Source organism: Melospiza melodia, chromosome 31 (assembly GCF_035770615.1).
Source record: "Melospiza melodia melodia isolate bMelMel2 chromosome 31, bMelMel2.pri, whole genome shotgun sequence".
NCBI lineage: Eukaryota > Metazoa > Chordata > Aves > Passeriformes > Passerellidae > Melospiza > Melospiza melodia.
Genome location: NC_086224.1, coordinates 2,620,085 through 2,638,989, shown reverse-complemented (window position 1 = coordinate 2,638,989; position 18,905 = coordinate 2,620,085). Strand labels below are relative to the sequence as shown.

Here is an 18,905-nt window from a genome sequence, read left to right as displayed (position 1 = left end):
TAGGATAGAGCCAGCCCCTCCTCCCGCGGGGGGGCACGGCCGGCGGGACCCCCGAGCCCCTCCCGCCGGCCTGGGGGGGCCCCCGCGCCCCCCTCCCGGGACCCCCCATGAATGTAGGGGCGCCCCGGCTGTGACGCCCCCGAGACGCCCCCGCGGGGCCGAGCCGGGGAGCCCGGGGGGGGGCGGGGGGCGGGAGGGGTCGGTGGGGGGGGCCCAGGCCCGGGGGGGGGCCCGGGGGGTCCGGGGGGGCCCGGGGGGCCGGGCCGTGTACAGCGATTTCATCTCTCGGGTGTGACTGTAAGTACGTGACAATGTCGGACACTGGTGCTGTGACACGGCTCGTCCTTCACGGGGGGGCACGGGGGGCACGGGAGGGGCATGGAGGGCACGGGGGGCATGGAGGGCACGGGGGGCATGGAGGGCACGGGAGGGGCACGGAGGGCACGGGGGGGGCATGGAGGGCACGGGGGGCATGGAGGGCACGGGGGACACTGCGTGCGGGGAGCACAGGGGACATGGGGGGGCACAGGGGACACGGGGGTGACAGGAACGCGGGGGCACAGCGGGCACAGAATGTGGTGGGGGACACGGGGGGGCACAGGGGACATGGGAGGGCACAGGGGACACGAGGAGGACACAGGGGACACGGGAGTGGCAGGAACGCGAGGAGACACAGGGACACAGCGTGCAGGGGACACGGGGGGACACAGGGGACATGGAGGGCACAGGGGACATGGAGGTGGCAGGAACGCGGGGAGGACGCAGCATACGGGGGACACGGAGGGGCACAGGGGACATGGAGGGTCGGGGGGTGGCATGGGACATGGAGTGGGCACAGGGGACACGGAGGGGCACAGGGGACATGGAGGGGCAGCGGGGGGCATGGGACATGGAGTGGGCACAGGGGACACGGGGGGGGCCCCAGAGGACATGGAGGGCACGGGGGGCACTGCGCGCGGCGGGTGAGTGACACGGTCGCACCGGGAATGGGTGACAGAGCGGCGGGCACACAGGGTGGGTGACACAGGTGGCACCTGGGGGCAGGAATGACCCGAGGTAGGGGCATCACGGGCGGTGGCACACAGTGACGGGGGGGGTGACAGTGAGGGGCGTCACAGGGCGGGGGGGTCCGGCCGCTGTGCGCGGCTGGGGAGGCACTGGAAGGCACTGGGGGGCACTGGGAGCACTGGAGGGCATTGGGGGGCACTGGAGGGCATTGGGGTACACGAGGGGGGACAGTGGGGGCACTGGAGGGCACTGGGGGGCACTGGGGTGGCACTGAGGAGTCCCCGGGACACTGGGAACGCTGGGGGCACTGGGGGGGCACTGGGAGCACTGGGGGGGCAATGGGGAACACGAGGGGGACACCAAGGAGCACTGGAAGCACTGAGGGGGCACTGGGGGGGCACAGGAGGGCACTGGGGGCACAGCAGAGCACTGGGGTATGCCCGGGGCACTGGAAGCACTGAGGGGCACTGGGGGGGCACTGAGGGGTCCTTGGGACACTGGGAAACACTGGAGGGCACTGGAGGCACTGGGGACACTGGGGGAGGCGGGGGGGTGACACCAGGGGGCACTGGAAGCAGTGGGGGGGCACTGGGGGCACTGGGGGACACCGGGGGGCATTGGGGGCACTGGGGGGTACTGGAGGGCACTGGAGGACACCGGGGGGCACAGGGGGAACTGGGAGCACTGGAGGGCACTGGGGGACACCGGGGGGCACTGGGGGGTACTGGAGGGCACTGGGGGACACCGGGGGGCACTGGAAGCAGTGAGGGGGCACTGGGGACACCGGGGGGCACTGGGGAGGGGTCGCTGCCCCGGCCCGTGCCCCGCCCGTCACCGGCGCCCCCGCCCTGACCGGAGCTGAGCGGCGGGGGCGGGGCGTCTCCTGAAGTGGGCGTGGCCATCTGATCTGGGGCGGGGCTTACATAGTAATGAGATGGGCGGGGTCCGAGGGCGGTGAGTTGCTGTACGACGGCCCGTATGTAAATAAGGGGGCGTGGTCAACCGGCATATTAGGCTCCGAAAGGGCGGGGTTTGATAGGTAGGCGTGGACGGTATGCAAATAAGGTGGGCGTGGCTAAGATTGCGAGCGCGTGGGCGGTGCCTGGTGGGTGGGCGGTGCCTCGTGGGGCGTGGTCGTGTGTGGGCGTGGCCGGTGGGACTGGGTGGGGCCAACCCCGCCCGGCTGCAGCCGCTGGAGATGGGGAGGGGACACGGGGGGGCCTGGGGGGCTGTGCGGGGACAAAGGGACACCAAAATGGGACACGGGGACACCAAAATCGGATACGGGGACACCAAAATGGGACACGGGGACACCAAAATCGGACACCAGAATTGGACACGGGGACACCAAAACGGGACACGAGGAAACCAAAATCGGCCACGGGGGCACCAAAATGGGACACAGGGACATCAAAATCGGCCACCCCGTCCTGTACCGCCCCCCAGCCTTGAGCAACCCCCACCCCAATGTCCCCTCCTCGACACCCCCGGACGGTCCCCGAGGCGTCGCCTGCCACCCCCCAGCACCGCTGTCCCTCACAGCTGCAGGGTCCGTCCTTGTCCCCCGTCTGTCTGTCCCCCTGTCCGTCTGTCCCCGGCTCTCCCCCCACCGTGGGGTCCCACACACCCCCCCCAGCTTGACAGTGGGACCCTCCCCCCCCACTCTGTGTCCTGCTGAGACCCCCGGGCCCCCCCCCTCAATCCCTCAGCCCCGCTTTGCCCCCCCCACTTCCCCCCCCGGATCAAGGCCATCACATCCCCGCAAAGCTCATTAACAGCCGCTAATTGGGGCCGCGAGGGTCCGCCTGGGGGGCGCGGGAGATGGGGGGGTGGGGGGGGAGTCTCAGGGTATTTGGGGTCCTCAAGCAGGAATGAGGGGCGGCTCCCCCAAACACGGAGCCTCCTTCACCCCCCAGCTTGGGGGGGCACCGTCCCCTCTCGCGACCCCCCAAATTCCCGCTCTGGCCGCCCCCAGGAGCTGGGGGGTCACTTGGGGGGGTCCAGGACTCGGGGGGATCCGTGGGGGGCGAGGGGACAACACGGGGGGACCACGGGGACAACATGGACTTGGGGGGGGGGGTCACTGTCACCATGGGGGGTCATCCTGAGGGGGGGCACGGCCACGTCAGCCACGGAGGTGGGGACGGGAAGGGACAGGAGGGGACAGGAGGTGACGGTGCCCACATCGGGGCCTGGCACTGTCCCCTCCTTGAGGTCCTATCGGGGTGCCATCACCCAGACCCCCCCCCCATGGGACCCTTCCCCCCTCCCCCAGCCCCGTGTCCTCCTCAGACCCCTCCGGACCCTCCCCGGTGCCCCCAAATCCCCCCCAGGCTCCGTCCCGCGGCACCCCCGGCTCGGGGCCACCAATCCCCTGAGCAAAGCTCATTAACAGCCGCTAATTAGGGCCTCATTAGGGCCACGCTGGGGTGGGCGCAGGGCACGGGGGGGGTGGGGGGGGGGGGCTCGGGGCATTTGGGGTTCCGGGGCAGCAATGGGACCATGGTGGGGGGGGGGGACCCCCAAATTTGGAGCCACTTCAGCGCGGGGGGATCCGGTAGGGCTCGGGGGCTTTGGGGGCTTGGGGACCCGGCTGGCTGCGGGTGGCGTTGGGGGTCCCGGGGGTCCCGGTGGCGTTGGGGGTCCCGGGGGTGTTGGGGGTCCCGGGGGTCCCGGTGGCGTTGGGGGTCCCGGGAGGGCTCAGCGGGGGGCGGTAGCGGGCTCTGTAGCCGTAGGGCCGCAGCCGCTGGCTCAGGTACTCCAGCTCGTACATCTCCTCCCCGGACACGTAGTGGAAGGACACGGCCAGGTCCGAGCAGCACTGCGGGCCCTGCGGGGACACGGGGGGGACACAGGGGGTGGCATCGGGCACCCAGAGCCCCTCACACCCCTGGGTGGCACGGGCAGGGTGGGGAGGGGGCAGCAGAACTGAGCAGGGTGGGGGCAGCGCCAGCACAGAGGGCACGGGAGCACAGAGGGGACACTGGTGACAGAGGGGACATGGGTGACAGAGGGGACACTGGTGACAGAGCGGACACTGGTGACAGAGGGGACACTGGTGACAGAGGGGACATTGGTGACAGAGGGGACACTGGTGACAGAGGGATCACTGCGGGTGGAGCTTGGGCCCCAAGGGGGGGGACACGCTGGGGGACACGGCCATGGCAGGGGGGTCATGGCTGGGCAGGGACACCAAGGCCACCGAGGAGGAGCTGTGGCCACGTGTGAGGGGGGACACGGTGGCCACACGTGGGGGACACGGCGGTCACACGTTGGGGACACGCTGGTCACACACAGCTACACAGTGCAGGGACATCCTGGCATGGCCGGGGACCTCACAGGGATGTGGGGGGCGATGCCATGGTTCCCCCACGTTGGCACGACATGCCAGGCAGGCACGGAGGTGGCTCTGGCTGCACCTCGAGGGTGTCACGGCCATGGGAGGTGACCAGGGACACGCAGGGGGGGTGGTGGCCACGCACGGTGGGGACACCAGAGCCACACAAGGCGTTTGTGGCCGTGGGACTGCCAGGCACGGTGGGCACAGATGCCACCCGAGGAGAGCTGTGCCACTCCCAGGGACACAGCAGCTACTGAGGGCGCACATGGGGGGTTCCGACCGTGCTTGGGGGGGGCACAGCCACTCGTGGGGGGCCACAATCACCCCCCACCCCCAGCTGCCCAGGCTGTGCCAGGCTGTGCCAGGCTGTGCCGGGCTGCGACCCACCTCCACCACGGGGTACCAGCTGTAGCGCGGGTACCAGAAGCCGCGGGCGAAGCGGTGCGTGAGGTGGATCTCGGGCGGGAAGGGGTGGAAGGTTTCCCGTCCCCGCGTGTCCCGCGAGTCCCCCGCGGGCACGCCGAGCCGCTCCAGGCACCGTCCCAGCGCCACGTCCTCCTCGGGGCCGCCGCGCCCGCAGGAGCCGCGGGCCAGGGCGGGGGCCAGGCGGCTCAGAGCGCCCCGGCTGAGCACGTAACCGGCCCCGCCGCTCATGTAGCCCTGGCGGGCGAAGGGACGGAAGCGTTTGCCGAGGTAGAGCGGCCGCTGCGGCGGGAGCGGCGCCAGCAGCCAGCGCAGGTTGTCCAGCAGCACGAAGGTGTCGTCGTCGGCCTTGAGGAACCACTCGGCGCTGGCGCGGAGGTGCCGGTGCACGAAGAGCAGCGCCCGGGCGGTTTTGCGGTAGAGCTGCCCCCGGCCCTCGGGCACCCCCAGCCCCAGCGCGGGGAAGGTCGGGGCGGGCTCGGAGCTGACGAACAGCGCCACGTTGCAGTGTCGCGCCCAGGTGTCCCGCACGTGGCGGGCCCGGCTCTCCAGGGTTTGGGGCGCTGTCAGCACCCAGCACAGCACCCGCACCCGCCGGAACAGCGCCCGCGCCACCGCCGCGTCCTCGCCTGGGGACCGGGGCAGAGACCGCCATGTGCCCGCTGCCAGGGCATTGTCACCGTCCCCAACCCGCGGAGCAGAGACAGCGATGTCCCCGCTGCCAGGGCATTGTCACCGTCCCCAGCCCGCGGAACAGAGACCGCGATGTCCCCGCTGCCAGGGCATTGTCACCGTCCCCAGTCCGCGGAGCAGAGACCGCGATGTCCCCGCTGCCAGGGCATTGTCACCGTCCCCAACCCACGGAGCAGAGACGGCGATGTCCCCGCTGCCAGGGCATTGTCACCGTCCCCAACCCTGGAGCAGAGGGGGTGAGAACCCCCAGGTCCCCCTGCCAGCCCCATCCCACCAGAGTCCTCCCCCCTTGTCCCCACCTGCAACGCCCTCCCCCGCCCCTCAGCGCCCCTCACCCCGCCAATGCCCCCTTCCCTCTGTGCCCCCCTCACCTCACTGGCCCCCCGTGCCCCACTTTTCCCTCCTCAGCCCCCCCGCCTGTGTCCTGCCCCCACCCTCTCCACCTCAATGTATCCCCCCGTGCCTCAGTTTCCCCCGTTCCTCAGTGACGCCCCCCCCCCCACTCCCCAGCCCTGCCGTGCCTCAGTTTCCCTCACTTCAACCGCGTCCCTGCTTTCCCCCAACACCCTCAGCTCCCTCAGCTGCCACTCTCAGGGCGTTGCCGCTGTCCCCAGCCCACGGAGCAGAGAGGGTGAAGCCCCCCACAAGTCCCCCTGCCCGTCCCACCCCCCTCCGTGTCCCCTCTCGGTGCCACCCAGTGCCCACCTGCAGCGTCCGACGGGGCCGCGCCGTAGAGCGCGGGGTACGGGGGGGTCCCGGGGGGGCCATGGGGCACCCGGGGGTCCCGGCTGGGGGCGGGCACCGGCGGGGGCAGCAGGAGGCCGCGGAGGAGGAGGAAGGTGCTGATGAAGCCCACCAGGAGACCCCCGGGGAAGGACAGGCGGGGGCTCTGCAGGCCCAGGAGCAGCATGGGGACACCTGGGGGGCGACATGGGACCCTCCGTCAGCGTGGGGACACCTGGCTTGTAGGGGGGGAATCATTGGGAACCCCCCTGTCATCATGGGGACACCTGGGGGTGTCAGTGGGGACCCCCTGTCAGTATGGGGACACCTGGGGTAGCCACGAGACCATCTGTCAGCGTGGGGACACCTGTGAGTGGGACATGGGGACCCCCTGTCACCATGGGGACACCTGGGGGGGTCAGTGGGAACCCCCCCCCGTCAGCGTGGGGACACTGGAGGGGATCATGGGGATCTCTTGTCACCATGGGGACACCTAGGGGGGTTATCGGGACCCCCCCATCAGCATGGGAACACCTTGCGGGGGTCAGCGGGAACCCCCCCCGTTAGCGTGGGGACACCTGCCCTGTGCTTGGGGGGGGTCTCTGGGGATCCCCCCGTCACCCCCCAGCGCTGCAGCTTCCACGGGCGGGGCAGCCTCGTGGTGGAGCCCGTGGGAGGAGGGGGACAGGGCACAGGAGCCACGGAGGGGACAGGGTGACACCCACGGACAGGGTGACACCCACGGGGCAGTAACGGCACCACCCCGCGCCGGGCACCCCAAATCCAGACGGGGACAAGGGCTGACCCTCTGCTCTCAGGTAAGGGGGAACAGGGGGAGCTGCGGAACGGGGAGCGCCGGCTGTGGCCTCACCTGCTGCCGCGGCTCGGGGGTCCCGGCCCAGCCCGGCGGGGGTCCCAAGGTCGATTCCTGTGTCCTGGCTGGTCTGGGGGCCCTGCTGGGTCCCGGGGGTACCGGCGGATCCGGGGGGCCCGGGGGCTCCGGTGGTGCGCGGGGCACCGCTGTGCCCAAGGCTGGGGCGGTCCCGGTGGTCCCGGTCCCTCCGGGTGCACCGGGGGCTGGGGCGGGCCCAGACCCTCCGGGGATCCCGGTGGTCCCGGTCCGTTCCCGGGTGCCGGTGGCACCGCTGTCTCCGCCCCCCGCGCTCCCATTGGCCGAGGCCGGGCGAGCCCCTAGCCCCGCCCTAATTCTGATTGGCTGCCGCGCCCATGGCCCCGCCCCTCCCGCGATTTTGGGCGAGGGGGGGAGGAACGGAGACCGCCGGGACAGTGGGGGGGGGACACGGGGGGGACACAGACACAGCCCGGGGGGGGACACGGGGAGGGGGGACACAGACACAGCCCGGGGGGGGACACGGGGAGGGGGGACACAGACACAGCCCGGGGCGACCTCGGTTTATTGATAAAAGGGGGGGGGGGGGCGCGAACGCGACATCTCATTATGAGAGAGAGACCCCCCCGGGCCGGGGGCGGCACCGGCGGCTCCAGCGGCAACAGGACCCCCCCCAATTACCCCAATTAATTACACACAATCCCACCCCCCCCCCCAAAATCACGGGCACTCCTCCCCCCTGCCCCCCCCAGTTCATCCGTGTCACAAATGCCCGCGGTGACAGCGCAGGGTCCCCTGGGGGGGCACGGCGATGTCCCCCCAAACAGGGCAGGGTCCCCCGGGGCGTCCTTGGGGTGCCCCCTGTGCCCGGTGCCAGGGCAGGGCAGGGGCACAGCCACAATTCCGGGGGGGCCATTCAGGATTTAAGGGCTCAGCTTTGGGGGGGTCAGAAGTCTTGGTCCTCGGAGTCGGCGGGCGGGGGGGGCTCCTGGCGGCCCCCCCAGACGAAGCGGTAATTGTCCTGCAGGGCCTGCAGGCGGCGCCGCTCCTTCTGCGCCTCCTCCGTGCCCTGCACCTGGGCAGAGGGGCAATCAGTGCCCACCTGTGCCCATCGACAGCTGTGCCCCCTGTCACCCCAGTGCCCACCTCACCTACGTGCCCTGCACCTGGGCCAAAGAGGCAATCAGTGCCCAGCTGTGCCCACTGACATCTGTGTCCCCTGTCACCCCAGTGCCCACCTCACCTCTGTGCCCTGCACCTGGGCCAAAGGGGCAATCAGTGCCCACCTGTGCCCACCGACAGCTGTGCCCCCTGTCACCCCAGTGCCCACCTCACCTCCGTGCCCTGCACCTGGGGAGAGGGGGAATCAGTGCCCACCTGGCATCAGTGCCCACCTGACATCTGTGCCCACCCTGATCTCAGTGTCCCCCTTCATCTCTGTGCCCTGCACCTGGGGAGGGGGGGAAATCAGTGCCCACCTGACCTCAGTGCCCATCCCCATTCCCTCAGTGCCCACCCTGACCTCCATGCCCTGCACCTGAGGGAGGAAATCAGTGCCCACCTCACCTCTGTGCCCACCTGATCTCAGTGCCCCCCTTCAATCAGTGCCCACCTGACATTTGTGCCTCCCTCTCACCTGTGCCCCCCTTCACCTCATGCCCCCCATCCCCTCAGTACCCCTCTCACCTCACTGCCACCCCGTACCCCACTTTTCCCTCCTCAGCCCCCCCACCTGTGTCCTGCCCCCACCCTCTCCACCTCAATGTGTCCCCGCGTGCCTCAGTTTCCCCCTGTTCCTCAGCAACGCCCCCCCCGCCATTCCCCAACCCTGCCGTGCCTCAGTTTCCCCCACCTCAGCCGTGTCCCTGCTTTCCCCCAACACCACAAATTCCCCTCCTGCCCACCCTCAGCTGCGCCCCCTCCCTCAGAACCCTTCCCCCCGCCCCTCGGAACCCTTCCCCTCCCTCGGAACCCTTCCCCTCCCTCGGAACCCTTCCCGCCCCTCAGAACCCTTCCCGCCCCTCAGAACTCTTTCCCGCCCCTCAGAACCCTTCCCGCCCCTCAGAACCCTTCCCCGCCCTCGGAACCCTTCCCCTCCCTCGGAACCCTTCCCGCCCCTCAGAACCCTTCCCCGCCCCTCAGAACCCTTCCCCTCCCTCGGAACCCTTCCCGCCCCTTAGAACCCTTCCCGCCCCTCAGAACCCTTCCCGCCCCTCAGAACCCTTCCCCGCCCCTCAGAACCCTTCCCCGCCCCTCAGAACCCTTCCCCTCCCTCAGAACCCTTCCCGCCCCTCAGAACCCTTCCCGCCCCTCAGAACCCTTCCCCGCCCCTCAGAACCCTTCCCCTCCCTCAGAACCCTTCCCGCCCCTCAGAACCCTTCCCCGCCCCTCAGAACCCTTCCCCTCCCTCAGAACCCTTCCCCTCCCTCGGAACCCTTCCCGCCCCTCAGAACCCTTCCCGCCCCTCAGAACCCTTCCCCTCCCTCGGAACCCTTCCCGCCCCTCAGAACCCTTCCCCGCCCCTCAGAACCCCTTCCCCGTCCCCCCGCACCAGGATGCTGAGGAAAATCTCCTTGAGGCTCCGCGAATCCTCCTCCGACAGCCACTGCGCCCCCTCCTCCTCCTCGCCCCCCGCCGCCGCCGTCACGATCTTGATCTCGATTTTCCCTGCCGGGCACCGGGGGGGTTCATTTGGGTCTGGGGGGGCTCTCCCCGTGCCGCCCCCCCACCCCCGGCCGGACCCCCCCCCGTACCTTCAGCGCGCAGCCCCTCCTTGGCCAGCAGCTCCCGCACCTCGTTCTCCACCGCCGGGGGGCTCTGCTTGTCCCGGGGGGGCTCCTGCTTGTCCCGGGGGGGTTCCGGATCTTTGGGGGTGTCCCGGCTCCCCCCGGCCCTGCCCGTCCGCGCCCGCACCCGCCCGTCCTTGGCCGGCCGGGGGCTGCTGCCCTTCCTCGCGGCTCCTTCCTCCTCTTCCTCCTGCTCCTCCTCTTCCTCCCTGCGGGTCCCGGGGGGGTCGCGGCGGGGCTCGGGCCGCTCCAGCCGCTCCATCAGGCGGCTCAGGGTGCTCGCCAGGGTCCGCGTGGCGCGCCTCCGGTCGAACTCGCCCTTGAGCCCCTCGGTCTCCAGCTCCTCCTCCACCTGCACCGGGACGGTTCGGGGCCCGTTCGGCGGCCGGGCCAGCACGGACCGGAGCAGCGGGGCCACACAGGCTGTCCCCAGCTCTGCTGGGCACCCCTGGCCATCCCACACATCCCAGGGCCTCCCCGTGCAGTCATGGGGTCCCCAGCCCAGCCAGGGGGTCCCAACCCTCCCAACAGGGTCCCCAGCCCAACCAGGGGAGTCTCAGTGCAGTCAGGGGGTCCCCAAACCTCCCAGGGGCTCCCCAGCCCAACCAGGGGTCCCTGGTGTGGACAGGGTGGCCCCACAGCAATGAGGGGATCCCCATTTTGGGGGGTGGGGTCCCAGTGCCCCTGTGGGGTCCCAGCATGGTGAGAGGGGTCCCAGGGCCACTGTGGGGATCCCAACCCAGTCAGGGGGTCCCAGTGCCCCTGTGGGGGTCCCAGCCCCTCAGGGGGGGCCCAGCCCCATCAAGAGGTCCCCAGTGGGGGTCCCAGTGCCCCTGTGGGGGTCCCAGTACCCTGTAGGGGTCCCAGCCCCATCAGGGGGGTCCCAGCCCCTCCAGGGGTCCCCAACGGGGGTCCCAGCCCCATCAGGGGGATCCCAGTGCCCCGCAGAGGGTCCCCAATGGGGGTCCCAGTGCCTCTCAGGGGGTCCCCAATGGGGGTCCCAGCCCCTCAGGGGGGTTCCCAGCCCCTCAGGGGGGTCTCAGCCCAGCCAGGGAGTCCCAGCCCCTCAGGGGGGTCCCCAATGGGGGTCCCAGTGCCCCTCACGGGGTCCCCAATGGGGGTCCCAGCCCCTCAGGGGGTCGCCAATGGTGGTCCCAGTGCCCCTCAGGGGGTTCCAGCCCCTCAGGGGGTCCCCAATGGGGTTCCCAGCCCCTCAGGGGGTCCCAGCCCCTCAAGGGGTCCCCAATGGGGGTCCCAGTGCCCCTCAGGGGGTCCCCAATGGGGTTCCCAGCCCCATCAGGGGGATCCCAGTGCCCCGCAGAGGGTCCCCAATGGGGGTCCCAGTGCCTCTCAGGGGGTCCCAGCCCCAATGGGGGTCCCAGCCCCTCAGGGGGGTTCCCAGCCCCTCAGGGGGGTCTCAGCCCAGCCAGGGAGTCCCAGCCCCTCAGGGGGGTCCCCAATGGGGGTCCCAGTGCCTCTCAGGGGGTCCCAGCCCCAATGGGGTTCCCAGCCCCTCAGGGGGTCGCAGCCCCTCAGGGGGTCCCCAATGGGGGTCCCGGCCCCTCAGGGGGTCCCCAATGGGGGTCCCGGCCCGTCGGGGTCCCCACCTCGCTGATGATGCTGTCGAACTCCTGCTCCATCTGGTTCTTCACCTCCTCCTTCAGCCTCGCCACCTGCTCCCGCGGCAGCAGCTCCAGCCCCGCCAGCAGCGGCCCCGCCTCCTCCTCCTCCTCATCTTCATCCTCCTCCTCCTCCTCCTCCTCCTGCCCCGCGGGGGCGGCCTCGGCGCCGGGCAGGGCCTCGGGGCTGGGGGGCTCTGCAGGGCCCGGCGGGGCTGGGGCAGCCTTGGCTGCTTCCTCCTCCTCCTCCTCCTCCTCCTCCTCGCTCGCCTTCTCCCTGGCCTGGGGCAGCGGGAGGGGGCTCAGGGGGAAACTGAGGCACGGGGGGGGCCCGAGGGAGGGCACGGGGCGGTGCCCACCTTCCTGGTGCTCTCCTTGAGCTCCTCGAGGAACTGCAGCAGGTCCCCGGGGCTGCGGATCACCTTGAAGTGGATCCTCCTGCGGGGGTCTGTGAGGGGGCAACGGGGGTGGCAGTGCCAGGCGGGCACCGCGGGCATGGGGTGGGCAACGGGGATGGCAGTGCCAGGGGGCACTGGGGGCATGGGGGACACAGGGGACACGGGGTGGGCATAGAGGGGACAAGGAGGACACAGGATGGGCATGGGGGTGACATGGGGGACACAAGGTGGGCATGGGGGTGGCATGAGGGCATGGGGGTGACACAGGGGACACGGGGGGCATGGGGTGGGCATCGGGGACACAGGGGGGCATGGAGGTGACATGGGGGCATGTGGTGGGCACGGGGGTGACACAGGGGACACAATGGGGCATGGAGGCGATGTGGGGACATGGGGTAGGCATGGAGGTGATGTGGGGGACACAGGGTGGGCATGGGGGCAGGGGGGACACAGGGGTGGCACGGAGGTGGCACAGGGAGGAGCTCCCAGGACTCACCAGCTGCCCGACCACCAGCTGCCCTCGGGGACGGCTCCTGCAGGGAGGACACCGGGCATGGAGCAGGGCACAAACCCCCAAAGTGACACCAGGATGTCCCCAGGGCCACTGGAGCAGGGCTCAAACCCCCAAAGTGACACCAGGATGTCCCCAAGGCCACTGGCACTCACCCTGGCGCTGTCCCGCTGGGCACCGGCTGTGGTTGGCACCTCCTGCTCCCCGGTTGGCACATCCTGCGCCGGCTCTGCCTGGGTCCCTGGCACAGAGGGGACAGGGCTGGCTGCCTGGGTCCCTGGCACAGAGGGGACAGGGCTGGCACAGCTGGCACAGGGGCGGAAGGGACAGTGGCAGCGCCGTCACGGCGGGGAGGGGACAGGGCCGTACCCTCCTGGGTGTCCCTGGGTGCCCCCGGGGGTGGCACCTCGCTGTCCCTGTCACTCCAGAGCCGCGAGTCCAGCGAGCGCAGCTCCTCCGAGATCTCCTCCACCCTGCGCTTGGTGTCAGCTGGGGACACAGGGACAGCTGGGGACACGGGGACAGCTGGGGACACGGGGACAGCTGGGGACACAGGGACAGCTGGGGACACGGGGACAGCTGGGGACACGGGGACAGCTGGGGACACAGGGACAGCTGGGGACACTGGGACACAGGGACAGCTGGGGACACAGGGACAGCTGGGGACACGGGGACAGCTGGGGACACGGGGACAGCTGGGGACACTGGGACAGCTGGGGACACGGGGACAGCTGGGGACACAGGGACAGCTGGGGACACTGGGGACAGCTGGGGACACTGGGACAGCTGGGGACACTGGGACAGCTGGGGACACTGGGGACACTGGGACAGCTGGGGACACTGGGACAGCTGGGGACACTGGGGACAGCTGGGGACACGGGGACAGCTGGGGACACAGGGACAGCTGGGGACACGGGGACAGCTGGGGACACAGGGACAGCTGGGGACACGGGGACAGCTGGGGACACGGGGACAGCTGGGGACACAGGGACAGCTGGGGACACTGGGACAGCTGGGGACACGGGGACAGCTGGGGACACGGGGACAGCTGGGGACACAGGGACAGCTGGGGACACTGGGGACAGCTGGGGACACGGGGACAGCTGGGGACACTGGGGACAGCTGGGGACACTGGGACAGCTGGGGACAGCACAGCTGGGGACAGGGACAGCTGGGGACACAGGGACAGCTGGGGACACTGGGGACAGCTGGGGACACTGGGGACACTGGGACAGGGACAGCTCCACACTGCAGGGGACCAGGGCAGCCCTGGCACAGAGGGAACGGTGCCAGTCCAGGACAGAGGGCACAGGAACAGGAAGGTGACAGTGACAGCTCCAGGATGGAGGGGACAGTGCCAGTCCAGGCTGAACAGGGCAGTGCCAGCCCTGGCATGGAGGGGACAGTGCCAGCCCCAGGCTGGGGGGGCAGTGCCAGCTCTAGGATGAAGGTGCCATCTCCAGGCTGGAGTGACAGTGCCAGCTCTAGGATGAGGTGACAGTGCCAGCCCCAGGCTGGGGGGGCAGTGCCAGCTCTAGGATGAAGGTGCCAGCCCCAAACTGGGGGGGCAGTGCCAGCCCCGCAGCCGGGCTCAGTGCCAGCCTCAGGGTGGGCAGCCCCAGCCCCGTACCCACTCCCCATGCCCCCCGGTACTCACAGACTTGGGCACGCACGTACTGCACGTACTGGGCGGGCGAGAGGGCGGGCTGGCAGCGGATGGGCAGCGGTGCCAGCCCCGGGGCCGGGCGCAGGAAGGGGTGGTGGCAGATGCGCGTGGTGTGCACGGTCAGCACGTACTGGCACGACTGCGGCTCGTCCACGCGGGCAATGTAATCGCCCGTGCCCTCCTCGCACAGGAACTGCGGGCACGGCCGGGTGAGGGCCTGCCGTGCCCAGGGTGACCCCCTGTGCCCCTCTCAGTGCCCCCCGTGGCCCTCTCAGTGCCCCCTGTGCCCCTCTCAGTGCCCTCCTCGCACAGGAACTGCGGGCACGGCCCCGGTGAGGGCCTGCCGTGCCCAGGGTGCCCCCCTGTGCCCCCTCAGTGCCCCCTGTGCCCCTCCGTGCCCCCCGTGCCCCTCAGTGCCCCCCATGCTGCCCACCTTGCTCAGGCAGGGTGCTGCGCCCCCCCAGCGCCCAGGGCGCTCCTCAGTGCCCCCCGTGCCCCTCGTGCCCGCCATGCCAGCCTTACCCGGACCTCGGCCTCGCGGGCACGCCCGGTCAGGTCGCAGCGGGAGCCGTTGACGTAGCTCTGGCTGTGGTAGCGCCTCAGCTGGTGCTGCTTGGAGGCCTGCAGGGCACAGGTGGGCACAGCGTGGGCACAGCGTGGGCATGGGGTGGGCACGGAGCGGCCCTGCTGTGCCCGGGGCGGGGGGCACACCCACCTTGGCATCCTCGTCGTCCCAGTCGAAGGCAGACTGGTAATAGCCCAGCACCAACACGTCGCCCTTGATCTCGGACTCTGGGCACAGGGTGGGCACACGGCGGGCACACGTTGAGGGGGGAGGGGTCCTCAGGGCCGCCCCGTGCCCGCCCCGTGCCCGCCCCGTGCCCGGCGTCACCTTCCAGGTGGTACTGCTGGATGTGGCGCCCGTAGCAGAACTCGTACGTCCACCAGTCCTTGGTCTGGGGGAGGGCAGCAGGTGAGGATGGGCACGGGTGCCCCCCTGGCACCCCCCGTGCCCCACCTTGAGCAGGCAGGGTGCAGTGCCCCCTGTGCCCTCCCTGTGCCCCCCTGGCACCTCCCGTGTCCCTCCCATGCCCACCTTGAGCAGGCAGGGCACGGTGCCCTCCCCCATGCCCCTAGTGATGCCCACCTTGACCAGGCACAGCACAGTGCCCATGGTGCCCATGCCCCCCTGATGCCCATCTTGACCAGGCAGGGCACGGTGCCCATGGTGCCCATGCCCCCCCTGATGCCCACCTTGAGCAGGCAGGGCACTGTGCCCTCCCCCATGCCCCCTGTGATGCCCACCTTGACCAGGCACAGCGCGGTGCCCATGGTCCTCCATCACTCCCCATGCCCCCTGTGATGCCCACCTTGAGCAGGCAGGGCGCGGTGCCCTCCCCTATGCCCCCAGTGATGCCCACCTTGACCAGGCACAGCACAGTGCCCATGGTGCCCATGCCCCCCTGATGCCCACCTTGACCAGGCAGGGCGGTGCCCATGGTGCCCCATCACTTCCCATGCCCCCATTGATGCCAACCTTGACCAGGCAGGGCGCAGTGCCCATGCCCCCCATCACTCCCCATGCCCCCCCATTGATGCCCACCTTGAGCAGGCAGGGCGCGGTGCCCATGCTCCCCATGCCTCCTGTGATGCCCACCTTGACCAGGCAGGGCACGGTGCCCATGGTCCCCAGCACTCCCCATGCCCCCTGTGCCCCCCATGCCCCCCCTGATACCCACCTTGACCAGGCACAGCGCGGTGCCCATGCTCCCCATACCCTCCATGCCCCCCCTGATGCCCACCTTGAGCAGGCAGGCCGCGGTGCCCATGGTGCCCATGCCCCCCCCGATGCCCACCTTGAGCAGGCAGGGCGCGGTGCCCATGGTGCCCATGCCCCCCCGATGCCCACCTTGAGCAGGCAGGGCGCGGTGCCCATGGGCCGCAGCAGCTCTGCCACGCCGGAGCCGTTGTACCCGCGGGGGTCCCGGGGGGGTGCCAGGGGCGGTGCCACGGCCGCGGGGGGCAGGTGGCACTCGTAGAGCTGCTTGAACCGCGATGCCACCGTCACCACGTCCTGCCGCTGCGGGCACGGGGGGCACCGGGTCAGGGCACGGCACCCTTGAACACACCCTGGCACCCCTAAAGAGCCTCCACAGAGCCCCCCCGGCACCCCAAAACAGCCCCTGGCACCTTAAAGAGCCCCCCCATGGCACCCCAGAGCCCCCCTGAGCTCCCTCTGGCACCCCTAAACAGCCCCTGGCACCCCAGAGACCCCCCTGGCACCCCAAAACAGCCCCTGGCACCTTAAAGAGCCCCCCTGAGCTCCCTCTGGCACCCCTAAAGAGCCCTTGGCACCCCTAAAGAGCCCCCCCTAAACGTGAACCCCCCCGGACACCGGGAACGCCCCCCCAGTGACCCCAGAGCCCCCCCAGTGACCCCAGAGCCCCCCCAGTGACCCCAAAGCCCCCCATGACCCCACAGACACCCCCGGTGACCCCAAATCCCCCCGGTGACCCCAAATCCCCCCCGCCCCCCCCGTTCCCGCCCAAACGGCCGCATCCGGCCCGGCCCCGCCCTGTCCCGGTCACACGGGGGGGGTTGGGGGGGACAGGACGGGGCTCTGGACCCCCCCAAATCAGCCGGAGGAGCCCCGGGGCCGTCCCGGGACAAACCGGGACAAACCGGGACAAACGGGGGCAGCGGGTGTGACCCCCCCGCATTGGGGAACCGAGAGTGAAACCCCCGGTCCGTCCCTGCCCCCCCCCCTCCCCCCGCACATCCGGAACACGCGCGGGCGGCACCGGGGGGGAAACGGAATCAACCCCCCCCGCCAGGCACGGAGCGGCCCCGCACAGAGCAGGTACGGACAGACCGGGACACCGGGACCGAGCGGGAACCCCCGGGACCGACCGGGAACACCCCCCGGGATACCGGGACAGACCGGGAACCCCCGGGGACAGACCGGGAACACCCCCCGGGATACCGGGACAGACCGGGAACCCCCGGGGACAGACCGGGAACACCCCCCGGGACACCGGGACAGACCGGGAACGCCCCCGGGACACCGGGACAGACCGGGAACGCCCCCCGGGACACCGGGACCGACCGGGAACCCCCCCGGGACACCGGGACCGAGCGGGAACCCCCCCCGGGACACCGGGATCGATGAGCCCCGGCTGGGCTGAGCCCCTTCCCGGGACCCTGAACCCCGGGAGCCGCTGAGCCCCGGCCCAGGAACCCTGCCCGGGACTCCCGAGCCCATCTCGGGACCCCTGAGCCCCTCCCGAGTCCCCGGAGCCGCTGAGCCCCGGCCCGGGACCTCAAGCCCTGCCCGGGACCTCCCCGAGCTCCCGGAGCCGCTGTCCCGGCTGGGCTCAGACTTTGCCCGGGACCCCGACCGTGCCCGGAGCCGCTGAGCCCCGGCCCGGGAGCCCAGCCCGGGATGCCGAGCCCTGCCCGGGACCCCCCGAGCCCCGGGAGCCGCTATGCCCCGTCCCTGGCCGGGACCCCGAGCCCAGCCCGGGACATCTCCGACCTCGGCCCGGTGCCCCCGGCCCCGTTCCCGCCCCTGCAGAGACCCCCGGCCGTGTTCCACTGCCCGGCAGCTGCCGCCGGCCCCGGAACGAGCCCCGGTGAGGAGCTCAGCCGGGGGCACGGGCCCAGTGCAGCCCCTGGCCGGTGCCCCGGCCCCGGTTCAGTCCCGGACTGGGGCTCCCGGTTCAGCCCTAGCCGGTATCCCGGGCTCGGCTCAGCCCCTGAGCAGTTCCCCCGGTCCCGGTACAGCCTCAGACCGGTGCCCCGGCCCCGATTCACCCCCTGGCCGGTGTCCCGATCCCGGTTCACCCCAGCCCGGAGACCCGCCCCGCTCCGTCCCCGGACAGGTGCTCCCGGTCCCCCCCCGCGGGCGGCCCTCCTGACCCGCAGCCGGTGCCCCGCTCCTCGGCACCCCCACGGCCGGTCCGCCGCTCCCGGTAGAACCCCCCCGGACGCCGCCCGCCTCCCCCTCCCCCAGCCGTTGGCCCCGGTACCGCGGCGCACCTGCCCGGCCAGCACGGGCTCGGCCAGGATCTCGAGGCCGTACTTGAGCTCGCTGAGCTCCTGCAGGTTGAGCGCGGCCCGGGCCCCGCGGAGGGGCCACCCCGGGCCGAGCAGCGCCAGCAGCGCCAGCGCCGCCACCGGCCCCGGGCCCCGCCGCGCCGCCATCTTCCCCCGCCGCCGCCGCTTCCGCTTCCGCCCGCACCTCCTCGCGCCCGCCCCGGCCCCGCTGCTCCGGGCCGCGATTGGTCCCAGTCCCTGCCTGTCAAAGGCAAGAGCGGCTCTGATTGGTCAACGCGCGGGGATGACGCCACCCGTTGTGAGGCCGCGGGGGCGAGGTGGTTGCGAGGCCGCGGCCAGCGGCGATTGGCCGGGGCCCGCGCGGGCGGCGGCCAATGGCGAGGCGGGGCGCGGCCGGCCGCGATGACGTAAGGTCTGGCGGATTCCCATTGGCCGAGCGGGATGCAGACGATCCCCGCGCGCTGATTGGCTGAGAGCACCGAGCATCCCGGGGGCATCACGTGATTACCGGAGCCGGGAGGGGCGGGCGGGGACCCCGAGCGAGCGGGGCCGGCCCCGGCGCCATCTCCCGGCCCTGGAGCCCCTCCGCTGCCCGGTCTGCTCCTGACCGCGCCCAAACCGCTCCGAGCCCCCCGGGACCTCTGAGACCCCCGGGACCCCTGAGACCCCCAGGACCCCTGAGCTCCCCGGGACCCCTGAGCTTTTAGGACCCCTAGGCCCCCCACGACCCCTCAGCCCCATCAGGACCCCTGAGCCCCCAGGACCCCTGAGCCCTTTAGGAATCCTCAGCCCCCCGGGACCCTTCAGTCCCCCAGGACCCCTGAGACCCCCG

The 18,905-nt window shown here is 71.5% G+C and overlaps 2 protein-coding genes across 5 annotated transcripts; both read right to left on the bottom strand.

Moving 5' to 3' along the window:
• Positions 1 to 2,083: 2,083 nt before the first annotated feature.
• LOC134431250 (glycoprotein-N-acetylgalactosamine 3-beta-galactosyltransferase 1-like) lies at positions 2,084 to 7,357 on the bottom strand. The gene is made up of 6 exons (XM_063179234.1): positions 7,059 to 7,357; positions 6,670 to 6,680; positions 6,170 to 6,382; positions 4,736 to 5,400; positions 3,689 to 3,838; positions 2,084 to 2,200 (listed from the first exon to the last, which is right to left on the bottom strand). Exons 1-6 carry the CDS (start codon positions 7,355 to 7,357, stop codon positions 2,084 to 2,086), a joined length of 1,455 nt encoding a protein of 484 aa, XP_063035304.1.
• A 399-nt stretch (positions 7,358 to 7,756) lies between these two features.
• Positions 7,757 to 18,220, bottom strand: LOC134431297 (protein OS-9-like). 4 transcript variants are annotated; one of them, XM_063179279.1, is made up of 14 exons: positions 18,056 to 18,220; positions 15,927 to 16,097; positions 14,910 to 14,973; positions 14,733 to 14,809; positions 14,540 to 14,638; positions 14,009 to 14,210; positions 12,721 to 12,840; positions 12,507 to 12,592; positions 12,337 to 12,373; positions 11,802 to 11,890; positions 11,431 to 11,724; positions 9,791 to 10,175; positions 9,589 to 9,704; positions 7,757 to 8,112 (listed from the first exon to the last, which is right to left on the bottom strand). In XM_063179279.1, the coding sequence occupies exons 1-14, from the start codon at positions 18,218 to 18,220 to the stop codon at positions 7,984 to 7,986; spliced, it is 2,034 nt and encodes a 677-aa protein (XP_063035349.1). In that variant the 3' UTR covers positions 7,757 to 7,983. The 4 variants fall into 4 exon arrangements, with proteins under 4 accessions (XP_063035349.1, XP_063035350.1, XP_063035351.1 ...); XM_063179280.1 differs by having other exon boundaries at positions 7,757 to 8,106; XM_063179281.1 differs by lacking the exons at positions 15,927 to 16,097; positions 18,056 to 18,220 and adding an exon at positions 15,874 to 15,924 and having other exon boundaries at positions 12,721 to 12,858.
• Between the last annotated feature and the right edge of the window lie 685 nt (positions 18,221 to 18,905).